This window comes from Cajanus cajan, chromosome 8 (genome assembly GCF_000230855.2).
Source record: "Cajanus cajan strain Asha chromosome 8, NIPB_CcT2T_4, whole genome shotgun sequence".
NCBI lineage: Eukaryota > Viridiplantae > Streptophyta > Magnoliopsida > Fabales > Fabaceae > Cajanus > Cajanus cajan.
The window spans coordinates 17,441,640-17,454,324 of NC_138524.1; the positions used below are offsets into that span (position 1 = coordinate 17,441,640).

The following is a 12,685-nucleotide window of genomic DNA, read 5'->3' on the forward strand; positions in this document are numbered from 1 at the left end:
CAGTCGGCCTGACATATCGGCGAGAGCTACAGTCAGCCTGACATACGTAGTAGGCAGGTCGGAATCCAACCTGGACCGTACAAATAGCAATATAAAATATAAAATAATAATAATAATAAACTTTTTTTATCAATTCAAATATATTAAAAATAACAAAATAAACAATAATTCATGGGTTATATAACCGAGTAGTACCATCCGATCAAATGAGGGTTTTATTGGCCTATAGAACATCAAAACAAACAAACAAACAAACAAAAAAGCCCATTTTCAAATGTGACGCAGACCACAATTGTCACGTGGTACCCACCAATCATAATTTCACAAGGACCCATATTCTTGTTGCTTTCTTCACATCATTCACTTTCACTTCCTTTTCTCTTTTCTTTCTCCTTCACACTCTTCTTCTCTATCTCTCGCTGTCTTCGAATCCAACATGCCCCACGGACTCAGCCCAACACAAAACCGCACCTGATTCGCTCTCCTAGCTTTCCGCAAAAAAAGAAAAAGATTAAAAAAAAAAAGAAGAAAACTTGTGAACAATTTCGATTGTCTCTCTGACACCCAGCAACGATTCTTGCAGTTGCAGCATCATCCCCACGCAGAGTGAGTGTCATTCTTCTTCAACGCTCCCAATGAAACGTGGGTACCAGGAATCTCCTTCAACCTCGTTTGGCCCACCTCAATCCAGAGCTAGGCATGATCCTCAAGGTAAGCTTTTTAGTTTTTTTTTGCACTACCCCATTTGTTTTTTACTTTCGATTTCGCCATTTTGAAGGGTTCATGGATCTGGGGTTCCTTGGTTTTGGACACTTTAGGTTGGTTGAATTTTCAAGTGGAGGAATGGTGTTAAAGTTAACAATTAACAATAGAATGGAGTTGACAATTAGCATTTGATGAGAATGGTAGAGCACCCTAGTTTTGTAATATTGGGTTGCAGTTTGGGATTGAAGTTAAAAGTAGAGGTTTGGTTTGACTGCGTAATGAACAAGCAACGTTGCTAGCATATTTGATAAAAACAATATTACAGTGAACCTTGCTGAATTAATGTTAATGAAGTTCACACGAGTTTTGTGATACTAAGTTTCTGCGTGTAAAGTATTTGTATGATTCAATTGTGGGAAGTGGAGGCTTTCTATCTGCTTATCAAGGTTTAAAAAATGGTCTACAACCACAGTTGCAGCTGCATTAAGTGCATTTGTCTGCAATTTTGTGTAATATCAGGAATCATAATGTGACCGCAACTGCAATTGCTTGTGGCAAGATCATAAGGGATTGTGGTTCTGGTGCTAATTTTCATCTGATGCATTGTATTTAGGTGGTGCACACTTTCTTGAGGACGAAAGCACAAAGATTTTTGCTCGGAAAGTAGCTGATCATTACAGCGCTAGATCCAACCAGACTTTGGAAGAACGAGAGGCTAGTCCTATAATTCATTTGAAGAAACTCAATAACTGGGTATGTGTTGTATTCTGTAATATATGATTTGTTTTCCATGGAGTACTTTTATGTGATCACTGATTAATTGCTTTGTCAATTTTGTCATTTAACAGATTAAGAGCGTCTTAATTCAGCTTTATGCTCGTCGAGGAGATGCAGTACTTGACCTCGCCTGTGGCAAGGTGTTGATGGCTTTCAGTTGTGTTTATATACACCAAAAGTCATTCCCAGCTTCTTGGCTAAGCATCCTTTTTTGTTTCATAATGTTTACCAGGGTGGTGATCTTATCAAATGGGACAAGGCCAAAGTTGGATATTATGTTGGTATTGACATAGCTGAAGGCTCGGTAAGTATTGCATTCTTCCATAAAGTCTGCCTTGATTTTCCTTATCGGATTATTTCCTTAATCATACAAAGATGTAGCTGAATAAGGCTTTTCTAACACAATCAGAAAATTCATTTTTAGGGAACAATTAAGTGCACACTTGTTGTTGTTGCCAATGAAGCACCAATACTTGCATTTTCTTCTTCTATCTGTATCAGATATGTATCTGATATCGATAATCTCGAACATGGTAGTCAATAGTGTGGGTTAGTGGTGCTATAGTGGGTAGCAAAGTGGAGATGTCTTGTACCGCTATGGGATTCAAATAGTAAAGCAGTTTCAATAGCACCCATTGAGGCCGCAATAGCGGTTTTTTCACATGCTATAGTGACGCTACCATTATATAGGCTTCAAAAACACATTTTTTTCCTGTCTTAGTTCTTTCTTCATCCTTTAGACTTCCTAGTTCACATAGTAATATTTTTTTATCTCATTTTTTTTATTAACTTCACCATCATCTTTTATATTTTGACATAATCACTTTTTTCTTTTATTGCTTCGGGAGCGATGGTGATTGTGTGTGTAAACTTGTGACTTTTAATCATGAATTTCTTTAATTTGCATGATGAAACGTTGTATACCTTATCATGTCAAACTATTTGTGTTTATCATGTGTTTCCTCACTGTATGCCCACGGAATTCAACTCTATTTCCAGATCAAAGACTGCCGGACACGTTACAACGGTGATGCTGACCATCATCAGCGACGTAAAAAGTTCACATTTCCTGCTCGCCTTATTTGTGGTGATTGTTATGAGGTGATTAATATTTCTACCCTTTGAAAATAAAATTCTCTGTTTTGTGATTGATAACTTAGGTAGATCCCAAAATCTGTTTCTTCTTTTGAAAAAAAATTGTTTGGTTAGATTGGTTTTCCTAGATCTATTTCAAAATATAATGCCTCTTTCAGTTTTGAAAATAAAGAACTCAAATCATCTCTATTACTCATGTTCTTCCTTACATTCTTTCATCTATGTATCCCACTTCTATTGTCTAAAAGTTAGAATTTGAAAATTGTTTCATAAAATGATTTTCAAAATCTAAAGAAAAACAATCAAACACCCTAAATTTTCTCTAGAGAAAGTGATCTTGCAATATTCAGCTTCTGAATTTTGTTTAGATATTCAAAAATGTCTAATTGTTCATATCATTCATAATTGCAGGTTCGCTTGGACAAAGTTCTTGCAGATGATGCTCCTTTTGATATTTGTAGTTGCCAGGTAAATGATACACTCTTGATTATCAATGTATTTATGCAGAAAGAGAAATTGATGTGCGCCACTAGAAAATCTAATTCCTTTAGAAGTGGCCTCTCCCAGTAACTACCTTGTTTTTTGCATTAACTTTTTGCCCATACATTCTTGTTAAGAATCCTTTTGTTTTTCTTTTATTGCATTTAAGATTATTTATTTGGCTTCTAATTTTGTTCTTGCAAAGCCCTTGTTCTGCTACAGTTTCCCTGATACAAATTAAATAAAAAAGTAACTTATGCTTTGTCTGGAAGAGGGGGAAGAATTCAGGGGAGTGAAAGAGAATAAGCGAGAATTGGTTTGATAGAAAATAGGTAGGAAATAGTGTAGAAGTTGTAATTGTTTGGTAGAGTAGAATTAGATGAGAAATAGATTTTTTAAAAAAAATATGTTTTACACTGTTAAATTTTTATGTAAAATATATTATTTAAACAATTACATTTTTTTCCTTTACTAACTAACTATTTAGACAATAGTGTAGGGGTAGTCTTGTCCATACATTTTATTTTAGAAAATTCCACACAAATCCACCTTTAAGAGAGTGAAATTAAATCCACATGGGTCCCACCACAATTTCCTCACAAATCCACTTAAATCATCTCCCCCAAACATACATTTTTTTTAATTCCTTAATAATCCCTCCCTTTCTTTTCCATTCCCTACTAAATCACCTTCCCCAAACACACCATTAGTGATATGTTTATCATTTAAATTCTCTACTGCTGCCTTTTTCCCTTCAATATGCATAATGACCACACTGTTTTGTCAGTACAAGCAAAATCACCATACTTACACTCAATTGTCTCAATACAAATTATGAACTTCTTTTCATCTTGAAAGGGTATGTTGGTTTCAAGTCTAATAATTTTTTTAAATATTGCAGTTTGCATTGCATTATTCATGGTCTACAGAGGCCCGTGCCCGGCAAGCATTGGCTAATGTGTCAGGTTTACTTCGCCCAGGAGGCATTTTCATTGGAACTATGCCTGATGCCAATGTGATTATCAAGAAGCTTAGAGAAGGTTTTTCTTGCACGTTAAATTCTGATTATTATTCTTTTAAAATAAATTAAGTTGTTGATGACGTCGTATGACATGTATTGATTCATGTAACTGGCCTCTTCTGGTGAAACAAGACATGATGATTGTTGTTATTTTAAGAAAATGATACAAATTCATAATTAAAATAATAGAATATGTAGGAATTAAAATAACAGACATGAATGTTCAGAATGTCTTGCTGATGCGTTTGAATAATGTTAATTAAAATAATAGAATAGGTAGGAATTTGGTCCTTTGTCATGTAACTTGTCTCAAGGCCAGTTATGTTTCACAAGAAGCATTTTACACTTTTACCTTTTCCTCACTGCTTGAGATTTTCTATATGCAATTGAATTGATAGAGTATTTTGCATGACCATATGCTTCACCAATAATTCTGGCTTAGAAGTGTTGTTGTGTCATTTGTGCTGTCTTAATTTTTTTATTATTAATTTATTCCTATGTTATCAGTTAGAATACACAAATTTGGGTCGCTCTCCCCATTATTTCCAATATACTTTCTCAATATTCCCTTTCTTCTCTCCTTTATATGTGCATTTCACACACTACCCCACAACTAGCCAAAAATATTCTCTTAACCATTTCAAACTACTCTCCTTTTATCTTAATCTTATAATTGATCTCCTTAATCACTTTTTCTTTTCAATCTACTATTTTTTATCTATATATCTAAGAATTTCATTTTTTTTAAAAAAGAAATTGTCAATAGTTAGAAATAACCTTATATCACAATTTAAATAATTCATTTTCCAAAATATAATTTACTTATTCAAAGATCTCTATTTGTTAATTGTTATGAACTTTAATTATAATATAATTTGTATATTAAAAATATTTATTATATATTTTTAATTATATCTATAAGTAAACATTTATCTTTAATAGCATGGGCTAAAATACTAGTAATAAACAAAAGAAAATGCTGTTGTGTATTTATTTACCCCTCTTTTGGTAAAATAGAGGATGAAAGACTCCTATGCTGCATATAAGTCGAAATATTTTTGGGTATGACGGATCCTTTTTGTCAATATTGATTGGGGATGCTAATTTCACTGTGATTTTGCAGCTGAAGGATTAACTTTTGGTAACAGTGTCTATTGGGTGCGTTTTGATGAAGAATTTTCTGAAAAGGTAATTTTGTTTTCCTGATCCTGTTTGTTCATCTTTTCATTGTTAATGCTTGGAACCTGGAAATGATTTTGTGATTCTACTTACCGGAAGTTCTCCCTTTTGTGATTCAGAAATTTAAATCTTCCAGCCCTTTTGGAATAAAGTACACGTTCCATTTGGAGGTATCATTTCTTTTTAATCTTCTTTTCCTAAACATGAAGTAGCTGTTCCCCCATAACACAGGGCTGATTTGGAGTTTCCCTGTCAAATTACTAAGAGATGTATGACTTTGGTCATGCATAAACATAGAGAACCTTTGTGTAACTAATGTTATGAAGTTATCATTCAATGACCATGTCTCTTAGTTAGACCCCTTTAACAGTTGCACACTGTTAATACCTATGTTGACATTTAAGACGATGTCTTGTTGCAGGATGCTGTTGATTGTCCTGAATGGATTGTCCCCTTCCACGTATTCAAGGCATTAGCTGAAGAGGTATATATAACTGTCTCTGAAACAATGCCAAATTACTAGCTTTTCTAAGATAAGTGTTGGATTTTTAAGGCTTGTTCTTCTAGATTACTCATTTAAACTTACTGTTTACAGTATGATTTTGAGCTTGTTTTTGCGAAGAACTCACATGAATTTGTGCACGAGTATATGAAGAAACCGGAATTTGTGGAGCTCATGCGAAGACTTGGTGCATTGGGAGATGGCAACCAAGATCAAAGTAACCCTTTGTGCCTACACTATATCTTTTCAATTTCCATTAAATCGCATTGAACATTGCTTTTCCTTGTCATTTTTTATGTAAAACCTCATTTTTACCTCTCTTGGTTAGTGGTAATCCTAGTAATGTGTATATTTCTGTATCAGGTACACTCTCAGCTGATGAATGGGAGGCAGCATATTTATACATGTCATTTGTATTGAGAAAGGTCAGCAACAAGCACTTAAATTCTGCTTCATGTTGATAAGGTCACATGTTTGAGGAAGGAAATGGAGAAGAGTGATATAAGATGAAAATAGCAAATTTATTCAGTTTATTCGAGTGGAAAATGAAATGGAAAAAGTATTTAATGGGTCTTGCATATAAAAGGACCCAAAAGGGAGAGGAGTGTTTATTGATTTTGAGAGAAATAGTTTTTGTTTCCCACTTACAAAAAAATTAAGAAGAGAAAAAATACTATAGTAAAAAAGAAAACTTAAATATGTTTTTAATCCCTCAAATTTAAGATAAATTTGTATTTAGTTCCTCAAATTTAAAATTGATTTTTTTAGTTTATATAATTTCAAAAATTCTTGTTTGTCTTTATACTTAATTTTTATTTAGGAAATTTGTCAAATATTGTCACATAAAATCTACATACTAGTGTTTTTATTAGTGAAAACATAATAATTCAGTTGATGTTGTCTAATTATCTCAATATATCACTTTCATCTGTTATTAGTGACTTGAAGGACTAAAATAATATTTTTAAAAATTACAGAAGCTATAAAAAATAGTTTTAAATTTGAGAGGCTAAAAATAAATTTACTATAAATTTGAAGAACTTAAAACATATTTAAGGCTAAAAAGAATTATATTTTTGTTTTACTTCTTAGAAAATAAATAATTTTTTTATAACATCAGAATAATGAATAATTTTATTTTAAGAAAAAAATAATCAGTATAAATAAATAAAATCTTGTTTTCATTTTTGTTTGTCGATCCAATTAATTCATATTTTCTACTCTATTTCTCTCTTCTATCTTTTTATTTCTTAGTTCTCCATTTCACTTTTAATCTAATCAGAACATTAGTGTAAAAATGAGAAAAACTGCAAAGCAGGTATTATAAAAATGGAAAATGCTAAGGTTAGACTACTGGTTAAAGAAATAAAAGTAGAAAGTTTTTATTGAAAAGAGTAATAACACACTTAACTATAACTAAAATGTCAAGATACCGATTACCAAGACCCTTATAAGAATACTAAAACCTTGCTTGTTGATAATAATGACACAATTTTCAACTGCATGTTGATAATAATGACACCATTTTCAATTGCATGTTGATAATAATGACACCATTTTCAACTGCATGTTCTTTAAAAACTGTTGCTCCAAAATAGCTGAAATGGATTTTTCTTGTGATCACCCAGCGTGGTCAACCTGACAAAACACAACCGAGTAACAGAAGGGATCGAGGGTCGATGCACATTTCAGAGGAAGACATCATGTACATTAGCACTGACTATTAAACATGAATAAGAAACAACCAGTCACTGAAATTTTCTAGAGTGGCTTGCATTGCCACGTGCCAATACCACTGATCTCACAACCTGAGCTTCAGCAATTTTTTTTTGCTGCCAAATACACGTTAAATTTTGTAGGTCCACTATAAATAATTGACAAATTTTCTGCCTCCCAATTTGTATTAACTTCTGGACTTATGGCAGTTTATTTTTAGCAAACACCCTCACTAACATATTCTTCCCTGTTACAGCAGATGATAATATTAGTGAATATTGAAAAGGTTCCATTGGCACAGTTTTTTTTTTTTTTTTTTTTTTTTAGCTAAGGAACAAACAACTTTAACAGTAACACAATGCAGTAGAGTCCCTCTTTCAGATGCAGCAGAACTTGTGGATGAAACCTAGGGCTAGGGTTGTGTTTGTATTAGAGATTTCAAAATTTGAAGGAATTTAAAATATTTCGTTTGAATAAAATAACTCAAATTTCTTGTGACTCAATGTTTGACAAAGTTTAATTTTCAACATATGCAAATTTAATTTTGTTTTTGAATTTTTTTTAATTTGGGTGTTATTGAAATGCTTTCATTTTGTTCAAGAGAAAAATTTATTATATTTGATTTTGATTTTGATAAATGTATATTGCGGGTGATTGTTCAATCAAAATTTGAGTTTGATTTTGATAAATGTATTGAATTTTTAAGCTTGTCTTCAAGAATTTTAGTTAAGCAATGTTATTAGCTTACGATCCATTTGACTTGTTAAAAATCATGGTTTTCGATTGAACATATATTACTCTATATTTGATTTATAAGAAAGTCATGTTACAAGATTAAAAGAATAAGATAAATGTCTAAATTTTGTTAGTTAATAAATCATAGGATAATTTTATGTTCCAAATATAAAAACACATACTATCATGATGCTATATAATATCATTATTATTATTGTCTACCATCATTATCATTATCGTTAACTACTATTATTTATCCATTATAATTATCCACCACTATCTTATTATTATTATTTTTACTCCTATTATTCTCATTGAGATAATAATAATTCTTTATGATAATTAACATTAAAAAGATTTATTAATAAACATTATGCTATTTGTGTTATTTATTATTTATCAAACAATATTTAGAATAAAAGTTATATTTGTCTAATAACTTGAACATTTATCATGTGTTGTTCTTATTGTCATACACCTTAATGTGTATCAAATACATCTTTAAAAAAATTACGATCAATACAACTTATATAAGTAATGTCTAGAAGCATGACTAATTAAAGGATTTTGTTCAATATCGTATTTAATGGATTTGGATTTTCCCATATTTACTAACATGATAATATTGCATTAGTAAAATAATGTCATGTAATTCTTATTTAACATAAGAAAGAAAAAAAGCAATTTCTTAACCAATATTTCTAATATTAGTATTAAGTACATGATAAGTTTGAAATTATTTTTTTAATGTATGTGTGTGACTTATATTAATTTGTAATTATAAATTTTCAATAATATTTATATTTTAGATGAAAATCAAGTACTTTTACTACATTAAATAAATAAAGACAGGATAATAATTTTTATCACGATAATTACCTATTGATTCAGTAATATAACAATTTAATTATATATATATATATATATATATATATATATATAAGTTCCTAAAATTATTATTTTAAAATAATAAATTAAAAAAAAATATAGCAATCCCTGGTTCAAACTTGTTGGAAAAAGTATAAACTTTTCGCCCTGTAAATATCAGGGATTGCACTCCACTACTTTCATCTCATTGGTTAGCTTGAACAATATGTTCAAACCTCAAATCGATGTGACGAACTTTAAATGCAAACCTTAAATCAAAGAACAAAACACGATTTCTCATTCTTCGTTTGATCCAAACCAACACTTTAACGCCAACTTTATCAACACACCACTGGATCCCCAGAAATAAAACAGAAACGGTGATAAGAAGATTAATACAGGAAAAGTTAAAATACTAACTTGTGGGGTAGGCTTTCAAATAACAGAAACAACTAACTGGGTGCAACATATTGTAAATTTATAAATTGTTCATTTTAGTTGAAGTGTTGGTACTACGAACGATATTAGTTTTCCTAGATGGATAGAAAATACCTGTGCAGAACCAAAAAAAAACTTTGAAAACTACTAGAAAAGTCGACAAATTATAATATTGCTTCCAAGAGTCTTAAGCTCTCTTGTTCACTATGATCATTATCACCAGCACTGCCAAACCTACGAAGGTTCCTCCCATGACTTTTTTACTATCCATAAAACTTGCTTTAGTGTTTCCATCAGCATCACAAGAAGGTTTCTCTTTCAGATTATCAGCTGTTGGGAATATGTTCTGCAGGAAACCAGACACCTTACTCAGCAATTCAGTAACTGTAAGCTTAACATTCTTTAGAAGACCCTTGAAATTGAAAGAGCCATTCCCCGGGTGAGGCTCAGATGATTCTTCCATTTTTTCAGGTGTTTCAGCTGATTCAGATGCAAAACTTGATAACTTTTCCACTTCCTCGGCAGTTTCCTCTGCTCCAAAATCAGCCACTGCAGCACAATTTGCATTACAACGAGAGCATGAGAAAAGTAATGGGACAGGCATTAAAAATAAGGACAACATTCCTTTTTCGTATCATTCTCCGATTAGAATTTGAATTTTACCTAGTAGCCTATGCTAACATTTAATGTACAGCTTTATTATGCAGAATATTGAGGCGAATAACCTAAACTAACATTTTATGTAAACCTTTATTGTGCAGATTATTGAAGTGAAACTCCAATACTTATTGGAGAATAATACCAAAAAGGCAACAACTCTTGAATAACTACATCTAAGTTTTTCTTAGAAATACAAGACCCATTGAATAATTAAGTTTCATAAGAAAACTCTTGGTGTTCATCTGGATAAGCAACTTGAGGTCTTATTGAATAAGTACTTGTTATGAGAGCAAGGGTTAACCTGATTTTTTACATACTACAAGATGTTTTCATAAGCTATCCTGGAAAGATTAATGATATAAGAATTAGGATTACCCGAGTGTTGTGATTTGAAGAAACTACTGACAGCAGAATTCTCCATGACTGCATTCCATACATTTGGGTCACAAGCAAGTGAAGCCACAACATCCTGGGTGAAACCAAAGACAAGTGAAATATATTAATTCAATAAATGAACCAAAGGTTTTATTTATAAAACATATTTAGTTACTACACGAAAGGAAATTGCTCAATAGATGGTATGTTTGACTTAAAACACCATCAGTTTACCTGGGCTGCACGACTTGTGCTAAGCAGATGGAAAGCCTGAAGGGCATGCCTTGGCACTGAAGGATTAGAAATAGCCTCAATGACACGAGATTTGTTCACTGCCTCATCAATGGTAGGATATTGAAAAGTGACTTCACCAACAGGAGATGAATATTGAGAAGATTCATGAGAGAGATATACTCTGAAAAATGATAAATATGATCTCAGGATAGATAGATATAAGTAGCACCAGATATAAAGATAACCCACAATGTGTGTGAAAATATCCCTTCATCCCCCACCAAAAAAAGTAGTAAGGTTCAAATCACAAAAATGAAAAATAAAGATAGTCCCCCACTCCCCCTCGATTTTGCACCATTGATCCAATCCAAGAAAACAAATTCATATGATATAACATCATCAAGCAATAACTTCTTCACGGCCAAAACCAAATACTCAATGAGATGATATGCCTCCATTTCCAAACATCAATATTGGATTTTGTTCCAGTAAGGAAAACTCACTAGAAAAAACCTAGCGGCTGTCTAAAGAGCAGAATATTCAAAGTGAATAACCAGTGTCATTGTAACCTAAGAGAGGTTTATATAGTTGTGTTTGGATTACATCTTTTCTAGTGTCTTCCATACCAGAACATATTTAAATACCTTTCGATCCCATAATTCATGAAAGCATTTTGATAGTCTCTATACATCCTGTTTAAGTTTAGTTTTAGTTCCTATAGTATCATACACTTTACTTTTTAATTCCTAGAACACTAGACAACATAAACTAAAAGAAAACAAAAATGACACGCATAAAGAGTAAAATAGAATGTTTCTATCCATAAGAACTAAAAGGTAAAAGATCATAAAATTCATTGTGCCCAAACTTACTTTAAAAAGGTGAATAAGAGCAACAACCAAACAAGGTATAATTTTCAATAACAAGAGAGTTTCCCATATTTAAAAAATCAAAAAACCGAAATTTACACAGAATTTAATTTCAAAATTCCAACACTGCCACTGTGTAGTAGTTTACACTATCAGCGTGAAAAAATCAAAACTTTCATCTTCACTAACCATGTGCCAGTCAACAGAGTACCAGACCCAACTAAACCCTAAAATAACCCCACAAGAACAACACAAAAATTAAACCTTTAAAATAAGCCAGCACAGTAAAACAGCAAAACCAAACACAGGCTTCAAAACTAAACCCTAAAACCAGAAATTCATAAAATCAAATTAAACAAAATAGATAGATATTCTATATACTGATCAATAGCGTCCTTCAATTCCGTGGTGGCCTCCTTGGCTTCCTCGAAAGTGGGAAGAGAAGTGACGACCACCCTCGGCACGTCCAACTCGCCGTCGTCGGCGAAGTCCCAGTCGTCCCATGCCACCGCCTCGTGCGACGGCGCAACCTCGGCGGATACCGGCCCCGCCGATAGCGACGGCGTGCGGACCGGCGAAGCGTAGCGAGTGGACTGCGAGGCCGAACGCACCGGCGAGGTGGCCCTGATCACCGACTTGGAGATGCCGGTGACCTTGGCCGCCGCCCTCATAACTCCTCCGCCACCCATTTGCGAGACTGAGACGCGTTATCTGGTGAAATGGTTTCGCTTAGTTTTCACGTTTTTAAATCACTGATTTGGATAATCCCTTCTCAAGGGGTATCTCGTAAGATGTGCCAACTAATTAATTAATTAATTAATACACAATCATCACATCAAAATATTAAAAAAAAATTATATTTCTACGATCGATATAATATTGTATAAAAAAAATATAAAAATATTTTTTTTTTATGATCGCTTTTAATTTTTAGTTTTATATTGAAAATTTTATTGTCTTATTTATTTTATAAAATTCATTAAAATTAGTTTCCCTCGCTTTGGGATTTTTTTACTTACATATTAAATAATT

At 32.3% G+C, this 12,685-nt stretch overlaps 2 protein-coding genes across 2 annotated transcripts; one reads left to right on the top strand and one right to left on the bottom strand.

The window, feature by feature from the left end:
• Positions 1-353: 353 nt before the first annotated feature.
• LOC109817893 (mRNA cap guanine-N(7) methyltransferase 1) lies at positions 354-7,801 on the top strand. Its single transcript, XM_020383245.3, has 13 exons — positions 354-711; positions 1,319-1,458; positions 1,554-1,622; positions 1,715-1,786; positions 2,482-2,583; positions 2,989-3,045; positions 3,959-4,097; positions 5,202-5,266; positions 5,377-5,427; positions 5,679-5,741; positions 5,853-5,976; positions 6,123-6,184; positions 7,388-7,801. Exons 1-13 carry the CDS (start codon positions 636-638, stop codon positions 7,484-7,486), a joined length of 1,119 nt encoding a protein of 372 aa, XP_020238834.1. The 5' UTR covers positions 354-635; the 3' UTR covers positions 7,487-7,801.
• A 1,716-nt stretch (positions 7,802-9,517) lies between these two features.
• LOC109817895 (uncharacterized) lies at positions 9,518-12,388 on the bottom strand. The gene is made up of 4 exons (XM_020383246.3): positions 12,035-12,388; positions 10,785-10,965; positions 10,551-10,644; positions 9,518-10,064 (listed from the first exon to the last, which is right to left on the bottom strand). The coding sequence occupies exons 1-4, from the start codon at positions 12,340-12,342 to the stop codon at positions 9,703-9,705; spliced, it is 945 nt and encodes a 314-aa protein (XP_020238835.1). The 5' UTR covers positions 12,343-12,388; the 3' UTR covers positions 9,518-9,702.
• Between the last annotated feature and the right edge of the window lie 297 nt (positions 12,389-12,685).